Source organism: Equus asinus, chromosome 7, assembly GCF_041296235.1.
Source record: "Equus asinus isolate D_3611 breed Donkey chromosome 7, EquAss-T2T_v2, whole genome shotgun sequence".
In the NCBI taxonomy this organism is placed as follows: Eukaryota; Metazoa; Chordata; class Mammalia; order Perissodactyla; family Equidae; genus Equus; species Equus asinus.
In genome coordinates this window covers 58,617,888-58,636,969 of record NC_091796.1, presented here as the reverse complement: position 1 = coordinate 58,636,969, position 19,082 = coordinate 58,617,888, and the positions used below count along the sequence as shown (strand labels likewise).

Genomic DNA, 19,082 nt, shown 5'->3' with positions numbered 1-19,082 from the left:
CTAGGGTTCCGAATACGTGATGTCTGAACTGCATCAATCACTTTATCTGGTACGTTCATGGGATTATAGTAACTCAGCCTCTCATCAAAGGAAGCCCACATAGACTCCTGGGCCAGGTGTGAGGATAAAAAGATCGAGGACAATCGTTTACCTACCTGATACAAGGCCACACAGAACAGAAACAGCACCATGTAGATGATTTTGTACATCACAATTTTACCCTCGAAGCTGACGAAGAAGAACATCCCTCCACAGACGTAGATCCAGTACTTAATGAACATGGCCACCACCAGATTGCCCAGCACCGTCATGATGTCCTGATCGTCACCTTCCTCCACTTCCTCTTCCTCTTCCTTCTTTATCTCCTGCTTCTCTCGCTTTGCTTCCTCTCCTTCCTCCTTCTCTTCCGCCTCTCCTTCCACCTGTATATCTTGCTCATCAACTTCAAAACAGAAAACTGTGCTGTTGTACTGAGCTCGTTCCCTGACCAGAGCCACAAGTGACCAGGTATTGCAGGTGGGACACAGAGCATGCATTTTATATGTCACTACATGATTTGAATAATTTTAGACTCTTCTAGTAAACAAGCAGCATTTATAACTAACCATAGTCAGCTTTTATAACCTTCCTAAAATATAGTTTAAAAGAAATAAATTTGGTAATATTTTATACTAATCTTCTTATAACACTTATTTCATTTCCAACATCCAATGATAACTTTAAGTACTGCAGGATATAGAAAAATAAACAGGCAGCAATAACACAAATCAAAACTACTATATTGGTTTCAAATTCTGGTTGCTTTGTTGCTCTAAAAGTGTGACCTTGAAGAGTCATTTAACTTCTCTGAGCCTCAGTTTCTTCTTCTCTTAAGTGGGAATCACTTCTGTGAGAATCAAATGACACACTTTCAAAAGCTCCTTTGAACCCCAACATGTGCGCTAAACCTTGTGTCCCGTAATACTGTTACTTACCGCTCTAAATCTTGTGTACTACCAATCTTGTGCACTATAATGCTGTTATCTGTCACTCCCAGTTAATGTTTGTCTTCCATCTAGTCTGAAGCATAGAGACTTTCTGATGTATTTTGGGGGCTTTTTCCCCACAATTTTGCTGAGCACAAAAACCTCCAGTCACACACTGTTTACACTAATTTACCTTTTTCTTCATTTTCCTGACTCCCAATTTTGACCTCAGATAAAAGAGCTTCCTTTTCCCGAAGAGCTTTCTGCTCTGTGAGGTGCTGCCTCAGCAGTAGCCAAAAAGTAATGGTGAAAAGTATCTGAAAGCAGAGAATTTGCAAAACAAGAATTAAGCTGCCATTTGAAGTGTAAACACATTTCAACAAATAGAAGATTTGCTCCACATTTCAGTGGGAGCACAATAAACAAACCTTCCCATTTGAGACAGAGTCAGGCACCCACTGGATTTCAACTGAAAGTCACTGGCTTTAAACCCTGTTTCCTGAGGACACGAGCACACGTGGGGACCCTGCGAGGCCCAGGGGAGGAGGCAGTGGAAAGGCCAAACTACTTCCATCTGGGCCGGAAATCAGTTTTGGCAATTGGTCTCTCTCAAGGTGCTAGTCCTTCATTTCCTGCTCTGACGGTGACATCAACGTAGCTGGAGGGGAAGACATACTTCTTCTCTAACACTCATTGCCTCTGCAATGTTCCTTATTTTGAAGAATTCCACAGATGGGAAAAAGAACATTTCGTCCCAGAAAATAGGACCCCTTAATATTGCATTCATCTCCCAAAGCTGAAGGAAGAATTGTTCTAAGTGCCCACATTTGTATATTAACATTTTCCTGAGGACTGGGGAAAAAAAGCTTATGATTTCGGGGAGCTCTGTTCTCCAGGGAAGATGGCACCCGGCACTCGGTAGTTTTTCATACCAGCTTTATTGAGATATAATTCATATACCATACAATCTACCCATTTAGTGTACAATTCAATGGATTTTAGTATATTTATAGAGTTGTGTAAATACCACTGCGATTGATTTTAGAATATTTTCATCACCCCAAAAAGAAGCCCCATAGCAGTCACACCCTGTTGTCCCCACTCAGCTCTAGCCAACCACTGATGTACTTTCTGTCCCTACAGATTGTCTAATCTGGACATTTTATATAAATGGAATTACATAGCATTCTTTCGTAAGTGGCTTCTTTTAGTTAGCATAATGTTCTCAAAGGTTATCCATGTTGTAGCATGTACTTCTTTCCTTTTTATTACCAAATAATACTCCAGTGGATGGACAGACAACATTTTATGTATCCATTCATCAGGTGATGGGCATTTAGGTTGTTACTATTCTTTTGTGTACAGAACATTGTTATGAGGATTCATGCACAAGTTTTTGTGTGGACATAGGTCTTCAGTTCTCTGGGATATATATACCTAGGAGTGGAATTGCTGGCTCTTAAGTAATTCTATGTCTAACATTTTGAGGAACCGACTGTTTTTGAAAGTGGCTGCACCATTTTACATTCCCACCAGCAGTGTATGACAGTTCCAAATTCTCTACTTCCTCATTAATACTTGTTATTATCTGGTTTTTTATTCTAGCCATCCTAGTGGGTGTGAAGTGGTATCTCATTGTGGTTTATAATAGGATTTTAATAAACATTTGCCAAAGAAATGAAAACATAAATAGGCATTGAATAAATAAGCAATGAATGGGTCATTTTCACTTTGAATAATTGCCCATTTAACTATCCGTAAATATTCACTTATCATTTACCTTCAACATAAACCGGTGCCAATAAGTCCTGGTAAACATGCTTAGGACCTAAGGAAATAAGAACCAGAGTGTCTACACTTCTGAAAACCTGGCATTAAACTTCTGGAAGTCACAGCAAATTGAACTATAGCTGCCATTTGGGAAAGAAACGTGTATCTCTAACGCATATGTAGAGAGCTGAGGAATCTGTGGGGGCACAGCAGCCATCCTTCCCAGGCAAGGGAGAGTCAAAAGCCAGGTTTGGAAGAGTGCAGTTGATGTGGTCTGATGGAGCCGGGAAGGAGATGCTCCAGGGGATGAAGAATGTTGCAAAGTAGTTCAGTCTGGCCCCACCAGAGGGTTCTGAACTTTGAGGACCCAGGCCCCACGCTTTCTTCCTCCCATTTCCATCACAGTGAGCCATGCAGTACTCTGCAGTGTGTGTTTAATCACGTGCTGTGACGAATGTTACTGTGATAGAGATGCTATGATCCTGCAGGTCTGTTGTTATCATCTAACAAACCCTCGCTTTTTTTCTTTTTTTGCACTCTTGCATATATTAAAATTTAAGTGCAGACTCTAGTTTCCCCAGAATAATACTGTTCTTTTCTTTCTACAATTAATAAATTTATTTCCCCCCAAATGGCCCCTCCCCGCAAAGAGCTCTTAATTTTGAATGAGACAGGAATGGGAATTCAACTAGCTAGCTGGCATGCATTTTTAGATATCTCACTGATATGCTGAGCCAGTTTGTAATGGATTTACACAGTCAAAGGATAAGATTCTGACTTCTCTCATAAACAAGACCAACTTACCAGTCTTGTGTGTGTGTTTAAGGGAAAAGACGAGGGAGAGAATGAAAAGGAAGAGCGTCAGATAAAGGTGACTTGCGAGTGAGAGTCTTATGTGGGACTTCAGCACGGAGTAAGGTTTGGGAGTGGGGTAGGCATGGGAGTTTTGTACAAATGAGTGAATAAATGAGTGAATGAAGTTGCCCTGGTCTATGAACACAGGGGATGATGATCTAATTTCTGTCACTAGCACTTGTCTGTTAGGACTTTCTCCTTTACCCCAATAGCCTTCACCAAAAACCTGCTATAGGGACCAGCCCTTGGTCAAGTCTATTCAGCACCCCCACTTACACCTGATTCCCTTGCAAATGGGTGTCTGGTAACCTGTAAAAAAGGGGGTTGCTCCCAAGAAAGGTGGCTTTCATGTGACGTAAATGAATGTCTCTTTCAGAGATACTAAATTTCCTCTCTGCAAAGAGGAGAAAGATTTTCAAGGCTCATTCAGTATTTACGCATGATGTTGCTTTTACTGTCTTAACACAAAGCCATCGACACAAAGAGAACGTGTGCTTAGAGTCTGCCATTCTGTTCACAAAACAGACAGAAAAGTTGGAGCACCTCATCTTCTGAAATAGTAACTATTAAAATGGACCATGAAAATAAATGAGTAGTGAAAGATGAGGAACTTTCTAACTACAGATGAAAGCATATCATAAAGTCAGTAGAAGAAACAAAAGCAAGGGTCATACTTAATTTTTGCTGCTAAAATTTTCTTTAGGACATAAGTGGAGAAAAAAATGTTTTCATTAATAATCAATGATTCTCTGTAGCAGCAATGTGTTTGGCCTGTTTTGCAAACTGCTACCTATCCCAGAAAGTCCTCTCCCCCCTTGACGTATTTGACGCTGTGTTTGCCTATTCCTCCACGTCCACTGTACTGTAATTTATGCTAAAATATAACTTAGACTATAATTGAGTGGAAAGCATTGTCATTTTAAAATAAAATCTAAAAGCATGGTGTAATATTTGCTCGTGTTTAAATTATAGAGATCTCTAAACAATATAAATGATTTCTTATAGTTTCATATCTATTCATTTCTGTGAAGCAGTGAATATTTGGAAGCTATTTGTGTAAGTTTTTGCTTAGAGATGATTATTATGATCACGTGGTTTTGTTTCCTTGTTTCCCTGTTCACTTACCTTTGAGGCAAGTTCTCCTGGCTCTTTCTTTTCTAAAAATCCTGGGACCTTTTTAATTTCAGGAAGTTCAAAACTCCATATATACTGTAATATCAGCAGTAGATTTCCATAAACAACCATGAAAGGAGAGCTGATCATGGCATATTTTCTCCTGTTGCGAATCATCCAAAGAGTGCACGACCAAATCAACAGCACGAAGGTCAACCAGCTGTGATAGGTGATGCTCCAAGCCTCAGGGAGAGAGGGAGAGAAAAACAATCAGCGTCAATTCAACGTATTGTCCCCGCTCTAGTAAGTTATCTAAAAGGAAAAAGTCAATGATATTCAAACTAGGGTCAAACTAGAGAGAGGAGAGACTTGTGGTGAAATCCCGGAGAGAGATCCCAACCTGAGGCATAGGGAGGGAAGAGAAGAGAAAGACTGATTCTGCTGAGAATCACATTGCTTTTGAAGCTCCTAGGGGAACAGAGCCTAAGGCAAGGGGGTCTTCATTCCAAGTTCTATGCCTCATCTCTACCCTACTTTGCAGGGTTAAAAGCGACCAGAAGTGCTTTCTCCCTTCTTTTCCCAAACTAGCCTGCAGTCAGCAATGCAGTGTGGAGTGCGTGTGGGCCCTGGCTGAGCTCAGGAGTGGAGGCTGCGGGAAGCACTAGGCCAGGCAGACCAGCTGGGCTGCAGAGACCACTCTCAGTCGACTATCCCAGAAGACACACATGATAGAAATTGGAAAATTCACACAAGGTAGCTGTGGGTCGCCCCAAACAATAAAGCCAAGTTAATTTAAAGGGCAGCTTCAGCTTCTGAAACCGGCTCAACACAAGGTTGACATAAGGGAAGCCATATTGTAGAAAAGAGACCATACTGTAACTTTGAATGACCTCTGCCTAACTATCCCAGCTGGATATGTACCCTCCAGGAGATGCACCTGCTCTGTAGATTTTATGACCACTTCTTGTGCATGTACCTCCCAGCTGCAATAAGATGATAACTTTCTTCTTTTGAGTTCATTAGGAATGTGATGACCCACAAACAGAGAGTCTATGCTGATAGCCATCATCAATGACAACTGAAAGGTCTGGTGTGGCGACTCCTGGTTCAACATTCCTAGCCCCCTCCCCTGTAAGTCATTGGCCTACATCACTGCTTCAAGATTCTGTGCCCTCCTTAAGATGGTTCTTTTGGACATTTGTTGGCCATCTTCCCTCTTGCTAGCAAGCTATAATAAAATGCCCTTTCTCTGCCAGCATCTTGCCCCTTGATGATTGGCTTTTGTCCTGCAGCGAGCAGATCGTGCCCTTTGTTCGGTAATACTTCTGTCCTGTAAGGGCTAGGCCTAAAGAGCCATTGAACCCTTTGGACAAACAATACATCTTTTTCCATTCGCAGTAAACTTCCAAAGAATCAGAAAGGTACCTCAAAGGGCAGCTACCAGAACCATCTGTAAATTAGGTTCACGAATATTATTAGCTTCAGGAAATCTATCATCTCTTACCATAATCTCTGATACCAAATTTTTGTGAAAAGACCTTTAAAAACACTTTTTAAATATGTTTGGGGCTAACTGAAATCAACCATATTCCTGAATATCATAAATCATCAAGAATTAGTTGTCAAGTTTGAAATATTTTACAAGTCTGTTTTGCTTTTGCTAAGTAGATAAGATAAATGAAGTCAACAGGTAACAAATATTTACTCTCAGCAATTTGCAAATTTGTCCCAAAGCACAGCTAGCTTTTTAAGTGGCGAATTATTTAAAACTGTTGATTAAAACATGGTAAGTACAAACTGGAAATTAAAATTGCTTCTATTAAAATTGTTAGTGACTGACAACTATTATCAAGCTGAATTATTTTCATGAAAATATTATTTCTTGGAAATAGTGGTTAGCAAAGATTAGGTACCATTTAATGTATTTGCACTAAATAACATATTTAACGCATTTATCCCAGAATGAAATGCACACAGGACTGCCATTTTGTGTGTGTGAGACCCAGGAAAATAATCCTCCCAGAGATTATAATTCCAGGGTTTTTTCCCTGCACACAATTCTTGTTTGGGAGGGTGAGGGTGGAGGAGGGAGAAAACTTATGAGGATTTTATAAAACCTTCTTTCTTTTTTAGTGCCTATGTCACCCACGCCTTCAGCTGCGGGGCTGGGAAGCCGGCTCTGCATTATGTTGCTTCCGATGTTCAGTTTCCGGACTGTCTGACAGTTTAGCACTTTGTCCTTTTGCATAAATACACGCATCACTCTCCCAGACTTGGCTCCTCAGGACTTCTCTTTCTGTCTGGGATTCAAGTCTGCTGCAGGGAGGGTGCATCCATGGAAGGCAGGCAGCTTTAAAACACTAATATTGTGGCTCCATTAAAACAACAGAAGTGGCACCAGACAGGGGCACGTCTTTCATGAAGGATCTACTCACTTACGTTGTTTTCACAATAGATTTTTTCCTAAGTAACAAAATGTGTATTCAAAGTTTTTCTTAAAGCTCTACTTCTTTACAAAAAAAGACAAAATTTGTCTGGTTTATTTTTAGAGAGAGCGAGCAAGAGAGAGAAAAAGTGTATACTTTTTTGAGTTCATAATCAAAACTATAAATAGCATTTATAATATGTTTGATATTTTAAAATCAGAGTTTTGCTGTAGTTTAAATTAGAGTTTGATACCTAGAAAATATCCAAAAGTACCCAAAGAGCACAGAATTAATATTATTTAGAGAACAGAGTTTGCAATCCCTAAATCACCCATCTTTAATTTCAAGGAACTTTCTCTTTCCCAACTCTCTCTCAGATCTGGCAGTAGTCCTTACTAGAAACTGAAGTTGAGTTACACACAGGGTCATTTAGGAGGCATCTTGACTGAGCACCTGGGGAAATCTTGTTTAGGTATTGTTTCCCCTAAAGTCATACAATATTTTCATTTTCATCATCAAAGGTGTCCATGGTATCTCACTATTGGCCACAAAATTTGGAAGAGTTTTGTGTTAAATAAGTGTTAGGTTTCTAAAAAGTAAATTAGAATTCCCAAGAAAATTTGTTTTTAGGAAGGGTAGCAATTAAAATTTTTATCGTCTATCTATAGGCCCAAGGACTATTTTTGAAGCTGCGATGTTACAGATGGAGGATGTACCAAGAGGTGAGCAGAAACATATATAAACCGAGCATTCACATCGGAAAAGCTCTTGGGAGCTCTGATTGCTTGATGTTCATACCGGTCAAAATTTATTGCAGTTAAGATGGAATAAAGTCTCCCTCAAATCTAAGATAAGGTGAATACAACTCTCACCATCTGAAAGAAATAAAAGCAGTCTATGTGAATCTTGAATACCTTCAATACCACATAGAAAAACTATCCAAAGTGGCCTTTTAAATTGGCAAAATAGGGGACGGTCTGACTTGATAGGCCAATTTGAGAGAAATGTATTGAGATTTAAAAGGAGGCTAAAGGGGCTGGCCCCGTGGCCGAGTGGTTAAGTTCTCGCGTTCCGCTGCAGGCGGCCCAGTGTTTTGTCGGTTTGAATCCTGGGCGCGGACATGGCACTGCTCGTCAGACCACGCTGAGGCAGCGTCCCACATGCCACAACTAGAGGAACCCACAACGAAGAATACACAACTATGTACCGGGGGGCTTTGGGGAGAAAAAGGAAAAAATAAAATCTTTAAAAAAAAAGGAGGCTAAACAGAGTAGAAGATGGGATTTTGAAATCCATATCATAAAGATCCCAGGAAAAATTAACATAACCAACCATTCTCTGCCAAGATGTTGGGAACATGAAGATATTTGTGTTGGCCATGAGAGGATGGTGGAGCTTGGAGCCCCTGGAGCTCCATTCACCATTTCTCCAGCACACGCTGCCGCCGCCCATACATACCATCATAGCAATAAGGGCACAGATGTAACTTTGTTTCATAATAAACTGGAACACAGAGACCATGGCGTGAACTTTAACACTTCTTTTCTCCTCATGGCTCCTTTCCTCTTCAAATTCTTCTTTCTCATCTTCTTCTTCCTCTTTCTTTTCTAGATGGACAAATATTTTATGCAACTATGTGAATTTTATATAGATGTCCCAAGCAGTGCAATACTTGAATGGTTTTAGCATAGCCTTTTACTTAAGACTTCAGAGATTATTTCCAATTAACAAAGCCCTAAGAATTCAAACAGCATCGATAAGTTCTGCCTCATAAGTGTAATGGAACTCAGCACTCAGAAACCTTAGGAAGAAAGTTTCTAAGATGGTCTCCAATTATTCCCACCATCTGGTATTCACGCCCTTGTGAAACCCTCTCTCCTTGAGTGTGGGTAGGACCTTTGATGGGCTTTTAACAAACAGAATATTTAAGAAGGGATGGAATATCACTTCCAAGATTAAGTAAAAAAAGACAGTGGTTTTCGCTTTCTCTCCTTCCTTCACTCGTTCTGAGAGAAGCCAGCTGCCATGTTGTAAACTGCCCTGTGGAGGGGCCCACGTGGCAAGGAACTGATGTCTCTGGCCAACAGTCAGCAAGAGCTGGAGGCCAGCGAATAGCCATGTGAGTGGGTATGGAAGCAGATTCTCCTGCGGCAAGTCCTCAGATGAGACCACAGCCCCAGCCCGCAGCTTGACTGCAACCTCATGAGAGACCTTGAGCCAGAGGAACCCAGCCTAGTCACACTCGATTCCTGGCCCCCAGAACCTGTGTGACACTAAATGTTGTTTTAAGCTGCTAAGTTTGGGGGTAAGCTGCTACATTTGTCACTCAGTAATAGATAACTTATACAATGAGGATATTGAGTATGGATTGAGTGAATGTGCAGATAACCAACCAACCAACCAACCACTCTGCCAGAGTGAGCTCCGTGTCCCACGGTTTCCCTGGTCATGCTGAGGCAGGAAAGTCTTACTGAAGATGGAAAGATCAGGTAGAAGTAAGAGAGAGAAAGTGAGGAGGGCTGAGAGGAAGCGGAGACCAGCACGAGGAAAGTGCTGGCGTGGGTGCAGGAGGGACCCTCCTGCAGTGCTCAGGGAAGCTACTTTGACTGCACAGATGAAGTAACTAGTGACACACCTAAGTAAAATGCCCTTTCTGCCTTTCCTGTTTAAATTAAATGGGCGCCACATAAATGGGGTGCATCCCATTTAGGGAGTTGTTTAGCACCATGAGGAGGACGTATAAACTACCGAAAAGTCAGCGACCCTGAGCTTCACCCCACGCAGGCTGGGAAGGCAGCCTCTACGAGAGGCTGCAGCAACTCCTCGTGCAGAAGCCGTCACTCCTTCAGCGTGTGGGTCAGACAAGCCCGGGGTTCAGATGGGGAAGCCCATGGATCAGACACAGTGATGAACAAACTGAATCCGATGGATTCTGCAGTTACGGGCACGCAACTTCTCTGGTCGTGACATTTTTTGCATATATAGATTCAAATAAAAAGAAATTTTCCAGCTTTTGTTTTCCTTTAGGGTCCACCTTCTCAGCAGTCATAATTCTATTCGTTCCTTCCCACGTAAGCAGGGTGTAAACAGAGGCTATCTGGCAGGGACCTGAACATCTCAAGCATTGGAAGTCACAACGCTGCTTGTCAGGGCCGCCCTTTGTGATTCCAGCGTGGAAGCTCCAGAAGCCACACTTTAGAAAAGACTGTATTTCCCTGAGATGCTCAGTGAGAGAAAACCTTCCTTTAAGTCTGAATTGCAAACTAAGACACATGCATGGCGGAAGCAGAAACAGGCAGCGACCCTATAGAGTGTGGTGCTCTGCGGACGTCACAGCTGCCATCTGGGGCTGGCGTAGCTGGGAGGATGGGAAGGAGGGCGCTGAACTTGGTCTGACCTCACTGAGGAACGTTGGGAAACGTGGCTAAGCATGTGCACTGCTGAGTAGATGCACTGTCAGGGGCAACTGCAGGACACACTGATAAAGAACTACGGAGAACAGCACATTAGGATAAGCCTGATAAAGAATTATGCGAAAAAGGGCATTAGAGTAAGCTGAATGTGCCAATAAAGCAGATGGAATAGCTGCTGGCTGTTTCCTAAAGGCAGGATATGTGTAACAACACGAGCTTCAGTTCCACACAAACAGAGAGGAAACCCACTACGGTTTTGCAGCCGCTTTGCTGCCACCTGCATGTATTCTGCTTTATTTCTCTCAACAGTAAACTGAGCGAATTCTGTCTTCATGGCATGGTGACTGGCGTGGCCTCTGATGGAGCAAGGACACACAGGCTGAGCTGACTGCTGCCTTGCAGAAACAGGGGGCTAGTGGTGCCAGATACTCAGATTCTTCAAGGGATTCCAGAAATTTCCACTTCTAGGTCAGAGCTGCAGCTTTTTAAATGTTGGTTACTATTTAACTTTTTAAAGAAGACACCGTATAGGCCAAAAAAAAAAACAAGTCTGAGGGCCACATCTCCACCCCAAGCCACCAATTTGTCATCTCCAGTAAGCTTGCTTTCCTTTAACATAAGACACTGGGAGAAAAGGGAAAAACGTCTAGTACAAGTTTTGACCCTCTCTTTTTTTAAATAGACAAAAAGAACTCTTTCTGAAAACATTCATCCATTAACCAGCAAAACTATTGACCATGATTATAATATCAAATTATAGAAAGACTAAAACACATATACACATGTTGGTTTAATACTATTCCTACACAAATTGACATGTTTAAAATAATGTTTTTACCTTTTATTTTTCAAAGTTCACCCCAATTATGCCACTTACTTTGTATACAAGGATAGAATACACAAAACAATTTATTGGGGCAAAATATAGGCAGAACTTAAGGATATAAGCCTAATTATACTGACTGTGGAAGACAACACTTCTGTTAGAAAAAAAAGGAAAAAAGAACCAAATTCAATAAACAATGAACAAAAGACAGAAAGATGCCCAGCTAATGCCTGAGAGGAAATGAAAGGCCGGGTGTGCCTTGTGCCCTGGAGTGGGCTCCTTACCCGAGGAGTCGTCGGAGGGCTCCCACCGGTACTGCGGGGTGGAGTACAGGTCAGCTTTGGCGGGGCCGTTCTCCATGGGAAGACTGGGATGGATGGTGTGGTAATCCACAGGATTGCCGTTCACAGTCACCAGCAGACCCTGCCGGGGGAGTGCGGGGCAAGGCACACCTGTGACAGCAGCCGCGGTTTGCAACATGCACATCCCGCCTCCCTCCCTCACGCTAGGTAAGCGGAACTCAGCAGGGAAGAACCAGTGAAGCTGAGCAACTCAGTCAACCATCCACTTTAGCAAGACGAATCACGTACATTCCCTCTCCAAATCTGTTCTTCCCAGAGCGGTCCCAACCCACCTCTGCTGAACACCATGCAACGCAGCCTCTCTTCTCAGCGTGAGCCCCATAAGAGGCTGACTGAGCCTTCAGATCTGGTGTGATGGCCTCTTCAGCCTCAGCCTCAGGGCTGTCCTCCTCCCGGCCATCCCTCCAGCTACACAGAACTCCAGACCTTTCCCGGACCCTGGGACCCTGGCTGGGAGCACTGCTGCCCCCTCCCTGTCCTGTCCCACAGCTAGTGCAGCTCCACCCAGAACTAACCAAAGTCTTAGGTTAGCCGGCACCTCCTCTGAGGATCTCTGCCTGATGCTGCCAGCTTGCAATTCCCTTACTGCACGCTTCGTACACTGAGGGCAACGTCTTGTTTTTTCCCCTCTGTCTCTTCGGCTTTACAATTTCTGAGGTGTACATATACATACAAGCATACACACGTGCACATATAGGTGTGTGTGTGTGTGTCGATGGACACGCAAGACTTCCTATTCAAACTCTGTAACAGGCCTATCTGCAGGCCAAGTGCTTTCAAAAAACCCTCTAACATGGCTTTTTAAAAGTTTAAATACATTTTGCATGATTACACGAGCTCATATTATATGAGTCAGTGTTTTAACAGCAATAAACCAGATATAATTTCTGCAAAAAAAGTTATTTGAAAACTCGTGGCAATTTTATAGATCATTAAAATACACTCAAAGGAGCTAATTCCATTCTGTCACTTTTACATCACTTACACGAGCATAAATGATAAAATTCTAAGGATATACTAACATCAGATGGTTTGTAGTCATCTTGAGTCATGGATAGAAGCTGCAAAAAGCAAAGCAGGACAGTGTTAATATGCAAGCAGAAAGCACTGGAACCTTTACATGTATCTATAAATTTTCACTATACACATATGCATTCTCCTAAACTAGATGGATGCTAGTATGTTAAAACTGCCATGCAAAATGTAAAATGACAAATAATTGAACTGGACGTTGCTGTTTATTATAATTGTTTTCAAGCTTCTCATGTTAACTTTTCATTAGAGCAGCAAATCTTAGCAGCCATGTACTACATGACACAAAAGGTGATTATGTTTCCACATGTTTTGTTCTCCTAGAATAAGCTGCTTAGTTTTACACTCCTAGAACCCTTCAAGACATCTGCAGAAATCTGAAAGTATTGACTTTTCAGGAAATAGAGGTTTCATAATAAAGAAAAATTGATTTGTAGTGTGGTTTGAGATTATTTTAAGATTTGCATATTGTACAAGAAAATAATTATGCTGTGACTCTGCTTTTTCACTACCTTGATGCCAGGTGGTTTGGACTCCCCTCAATCAGTAAACATTTGCTGTGCCAACTGTTCTCCAAGTTTTTTGGGTCGGGACTCATTTACATTCTTAAAAATCACTGAGAGTCCCAAAGAGATTTATTTATGTGGGTTCTGTCTATCAATATTTACCATACTAGAATTTAAAATTGAAGCATTTAAAATTTTTTTAATTAATTCACTAAAAATTAAAAAACATTACATGTTAACACAAATAATTTTATCCAAATAGCTATATTTAAAAAAACAAACAGAGAAAAAAGTGGTGTTGTTTTACACTTTTGCACATCTTTTAAATGTCTGGCTTAAAAGAAGACAGCTGGTTCTCCTATCTGTTTCTGCATTCAGTCTGTTGCGCTATGTTGTTTTGGTTGAGGCACGTGAAGAAAATCTGGCTTCACCGAGCTATGCAGGTGGAGAAGGAAGGAGTATTTCTTGAGTCGATCCAGATAATCGTGGATAGTCTTCTTTGATACTACACCACACTCAGCAAGTGTGGTAACTCAAAGGTTAATCGCAATGTGGACACTGAAACCGTCTCAGTGAACTTTTCACACTTACAGTAAAACCCACTGACGTATCCTGTACCTTGACTGGAACCTTCACCCACGCGTGGTAGTATCATGTGTTGGTGATTAGCTTCAGTGAGTTATACAGCTCTGCCAAATATTGCCACATTTCATTGTATAATATTTAAAAAGTATATTTCTTAATATCACCACTGATCTCATCAGAAAAGTCTTTAAGTATTGGGACGTTTTCAAGCTCTCAGTGGTGGATGCAAGTTTTCCAGTATTCTAATTTTCACACAAAAGTTCAAATTTCGGGGCTGGCCAGGTGGCATAGTGGTTAAGTTCGTGCACTCTGCTTCAGTGACCTGGGGTTTGCCTGTTCAGATCCCGGGCGCAGACCTAGCACCGCTCATCAAGCCGTGCTGTGCTGGCGTCCCACAGAGAAGAACTAGAAGGACTTGCAACTAGGATGTACAATTATGCACTGGGGCTTTGGGGAGGAAAAAAAAAAAAGTTCAAATTTTATCAGTGGCAACAAATGCCTATGTCCTGAAGCGACGACCTCACTTCATTTATTTTCCAGTAATTGTCTCCCAAATACCCACACTGGAATAATTATAATTTGTCCATCAGCTGTCCTTTCAAATAAATCTGGTGTGTAGTGGAAACAGCTAGTTCAGCTCACACTTAGAACCGTCACTCAAGTGCTGTCCATCACGATGATCGTCATTCTTCAGTAGGTGACACTTGATGCAGACTTCCCATTTTGTCGCACAGAATATTAAAAAGACTTGTGCTCCAAGGTTGAGATTTAAGAAAATTAATAACCATTTCTGGTTTATCAAGGATATTCTTCAGTGGAACCATCCTGTCTGCTTTGCCTTCTGTGAGTGCATGGCCATCAAGGGCACGGCCACACCCATGGGGATTTGTGCTTTCATACCATAGCAGCAAACTTTAGCACAGAGAAAAAGGTAAATATTTTAAATATTAATACAAAAATAGATTGAGCTTGTGGCTCCATGTAAGGGCCTCAGAAATCCTGAGAGTTCTAAGGCCTCACTTTGAAAATTGCTGTGCTACCCTCTGTTGATATCGACCATGCAGTGAAATGGGCAGCATAATCTGAAACGTGGTGTAATGAGAGAGAGAAAGGGCCCCAGGGAATCCTCGGCCCTCTTAGGGCACCACATGAGCTCCACATGCTGTCATCCCTAAGCCAGCTCATTTACTGTGTCACCCTCTCTCCATACAGGACAGTCATGCCTAGGATAAGACTATGTGTCCCAGAGAAACTCACCTGCCACCAACTAAATCAGATAGTCCACCCCTCAGTTCTCTAACATGCTGAAGAGCAAGATGCTGACCCCATCCAAGAATCATAAGAGTATTTGTCTTTACAATATTGCAAATAAGCCCTTTAAATAAGTTAATATAGCCTGACTGAGTTGAATTCAAAATGATCAGTAAAAGATCAGAAGGTTATATGAATTGCCCAATTGTAACTCACTTACATCTCCTTGTCAATTCGTATTGTTGTTCAAGGTAGTAAGAGACACTTAATCATATTCATATAGACAGTTCTGACCTCTCTAAGTGGTTCCATGAGTTAATATTGTGGCTCGCTACCCAAAAGAGTGAAATGATTGTCTGCAATGTATTTCAACACTGAGACTTCACCACCCAGGGCTAACAGATCGCTTTGGTATTTCTTGTTTGTTTTAAATACAAAATTACTTTTAAAAATTGAGAACACTCTTTCTTTTTCGGATTAAGATTTCAGCAGAAAGCACTGGAATGTAAAATGGTAGGGTAGAATGGAACCACAGTATTTCCTTCAGAAGCACTGGGCTCCCCTCTCTGAAGAGAGCACTCTGGTACTAAGAGTTCAAAACCAAACCATTTCTATAAACTATGCGCAATCTGACTTTGCACATGATACTACATGACTCATATTCAGCGATATAATATAAAAATAGGAAAATAAATTAGGAGATGAAAATTCCTTTCTTCGTGGCTTACTTTTCTCTCGTCAGTTGGGTAATGGGTCGCATACCACAGGCTCCGCCTCCTCTCGGCCGTTATTTGGATGGGGCTACAAGCCAGGGCTCTGTCCTCTTCCTTGGTCCTCTCATCCTGCACCTGAGACACAGAATAACCACAGGACCAGCTTTGCTTCCCAGAGCAGTTCCCTCAGTGGCCTGAGTGACCCCTGGAGAAAGCTTTCATCTTTGCCTCAATATGATTAGTTTTTAAAGTTAATGTATAAAATATATGGGCTTTTATCAAGACACTTTAAAAAAAATGACAAAAATGCTGCCTGTAAATGCTCAGCACATCAATATTAAATGTTTCCTGACTCCTACTAAGACCCGTAAATTACAGGAATATGCTCGAATGGTAAATATCCGCCGCTTCTCAACATGTGTTCTCAACTGCCCTGGAAAGAAGTTGTGCAAATGGTTCTTAGAGGAAGAGCTTTCCGAAAATGCACAGTTACTGTGTAAGCCAGCCACGGGCAATCTTTAATTAAGAAGAAATTCATTAGAGGCAGAATCCTCCAGAGCTTACACACACTATTAAGCAGGAAAATATCTAATGCACAAAACTGTTGCCTTGCCTAATGAGACACTGGCCTCAGTCAGAAGACTGGTCTGGGAGACAGGATAAGGAGCAGAAGGCACCTGGGTGACCTCCTATGGTTTCCCAGCAAAGACAGCCCAGTAAAAGGGCATTAATGCACCAGCGATATTGGAGCGAGGGAGGGGACTTAGCTTACTGCCCAGCTCCTGGGTTCTGGTGGGCCAGCGTAGAGCACCCATGGGGAGCACCCTGACGCCCCGGGTGGGAATTCATACTCGCCAGGTGGGAGCCCACATATTACATTTAACTCTTGATGCCTGCTGCTCTCCCTCTCTGTTTCTCAAACTTGTATTTTTTACCTCAGAACTGATATTTGCTGGCAGACACTTTTCATGAAATATGCTTGGGCATCTGGAACTATGATATAATCAGCCAGCTGTCTTCCATCATTGCCTCAGTGAGAAAGTCCTGCGTTCCAGCCATTTAAAATGCAGACCACCTGACTCGTGGATGACTTGGGCCTGTTCTCCACACCCGCCTCGGACGCAGTGATCTGTAGCCCTGCTGCTGACTGTGCCGCCTCCAACTTAGACGTCTTCCCAGCGCTCCACCTCCCTTTGTCCCCAGACGGCCCTCGGCTAAGGCAGCTGTGTGCCTCCTGAGCCTGAGGGCTATCACAGCCTTCGCCCCTCATGACAGCATGAGCGCATGCGGACACAAGCTCCTCCCGGTCCGCACACCGCCCGAGACATCACAGAGAAAGCTCAGGGCACGTGGGACACTTACTGCCCAGGGCGCCTCAAAGCAATTTCCATCGCTGGGAAGACGTTGTTCAGAAATAGTTCTCATCATACATTTTAACTTCCTTTGCACACATTTTTATTTGTCTGTATATACATATCTCTATGTGTGTTTGTGGAGGAAGAGAACACAATAAAAGTTTTAAAGGATTTTACTGACACATTCAAAGTTTGGAAGAGAATTGGAGAAAATGTGACACAACATGATTTGGATTCTGTGTGACCCCCATAGAGCATTTTTGTTTTATGCAACTGCCATCAGTGGGCCCAAAAGACAGAAGATATAGGAGAACCCTGTGATGAGGATGACCTCTGTGGCCCTCATCACCGGGCCTGTCCGCGCAATGGGCAGGAGGGTTCGCACAGGAGTGGGGACAGACAGAGCCCCTTCTGCAAGTGGCACTTCCACCAGGGACGGACAGAGACATGCATCTTACCCAGTTTCACCGTACTATCTGACTTGGATTCAGATCCCGCTTACATCTTTCGGATGCTTTTTCTCTGAAGAATGTACAGCTCCTCTGAGTGGGGGCCTTGCCTATTGTGTCAATGCTCTATCCCCAGCCCCTAGGTTAGTGTCTGAGACATTTGGCCTTCAACAAACGTTTGCTGACTGACCGACTGACTGAATGTGTGGATATAGTTTGTGGGTGTGAAGACAGAAAAGGAAAAGTATACAATTGCACCAGGGCCCAGGCTAGAAGTGACGCAGGAGAAGGCATGATGGGATCCCAGAGACCTCAACCCAGCGTGCTCATTAGAGTTGGCTTCTAGCTTGGGCTCCTCCACTGGCGGATGACGGATGGTATGACAACCTTTGTGTACATTACTTGCCTCCCTCACATGCCAATAAGCTACCTTACAACGGAGCTTCTTACAGTCCTTTAGAGGAGGAAACAACGTGGACTGAGGTTTTCTATCACTGAAAGGGAAAAGAGAGAAGTCACACACCCTCTCTGGTCCTGAGCTCAAAAGTGCCATGTCCTTCTTAATATTCCCAAGGGAAAGAAACCAGTCCTCGCATGTGCCTGAGGAGATGTCCTCACCCCCTGCCTCGCAGTGGGATATTCAGGGGGCTATAGGCACCCCTGAGAGCTGGGAGGGCCCTATCGCATCATCAGAAGTCAGAGGTCTGAGAAGCTTTGGAAAACTCCAGTCACCAGGATAAGAGGGTGTGTAGTTCCTGAGGCCCTGGCTTTGTTGTCAAACACGGGTTTGATCTGATTTCTACCGTTCCAGAAGGGTGTGACTTCAGACCAGTTTACTTCTGTAACCTCAATGTCCTCGTCTCTGAGAAGGGTACTACACCTCCTCTTCAGAGTTATGCAGTGGACTGAATGAGACAGCGTGCGTCAGCAGCCTAGCATATGGCCCGCCACCTAGGAAGTGATCAGCAAAGTGAGTCTCAGTTCTCCTCCCCACCTACCATTCTTTGTGGCACGTGGGGCTCTTCCCAAGGGAAGCTAGCCTTTGTTCTGATACTATTTGTATTCACTCAGTCTCTGCAGAATCAGAACACCATAACCAGGATACTACAGTTGTTTTGGACTATAGTACTAGTTAGTCAGCAGTTAATAAGAGTGAACGATTTCACCTGGAGTTTCCAGGTTACTTTGCAGACGAGATTGTGAAAATCTTTATCCTTACAAGCGGCTCCTGCAGCCAGATGCGGATGAGAGTGGCCAGCGTGTAGTACATCACCAGCAGGAGGATGGGGTTGGCGTGGTGATACCAGGACAGGTCTGGGTTCGCTATGATCTTCCACGTGCTGGAACAGTCTGTTTGAATGACTGATTTGATACCAAACAACCTGTTTAAAAACAAAGAAAAATATTAAAAAGATGCAACAAAGATCTGTGTCTCTAACACAAAATAAAAACATCTTGTTT

The 19,082-nt window shown here is 42.7% G+C and overlaps 1 protein-coding gene across 5 annotated transcripts in view; it reads right to left on the bottom strand.

Annotated features, from left to right (window-relative positions):
• The window catches only part of PIEZO2 (piezo type mechanosensitive ion channel component 2), a 427,346-nt gene that overhangs the window by 101,277 nt on the left and 306,987 nt on the right, over positions 1-19,082 (bottom strand). For 4 of the 5 annotated variants that reach the window (XR_011504549.1, XM_070513542.1, XM_044773461.2 and 1 more), the window contains exons 8-15: positions 18,841-19,003; positions 15,833-15,952; positions 12,753-12,791; positions 11,653-11,791; positions 8,588-8,736; positions 4,716-4,946; positions 1,159-1,282; positions 156-442 (exon numbers count right to left, since the gene is read on the bottom strand). Coding sequence is in view for 4 of the 5 variants with exons in the window: in XM_070513542.1 (XP_070369643.1) it covers positions 156-442; positions 1,159-1,282; positions 4,716-4,946; positions 8,588-8,736; positions 11,653-11,791; positions 12,753-12,791; positions 15,833-15,952; positions 18,841-19,003 (1,252 nt within the window). In the remaining variant the exon portion in view is untranslated. The remainder of the gene's footprint in view (positions 1-155; positions 443-1,158; positions 1,283-4,715; positions 4,947-8,587; positions 8,737-11,652; positions 11,792-12,752; positions 12,792-15,832; positions 15,953-18,840; positions 19,004-19,082) is intronic. The other variant, XM_070513541.1, reaches the window with a different exon arrangement.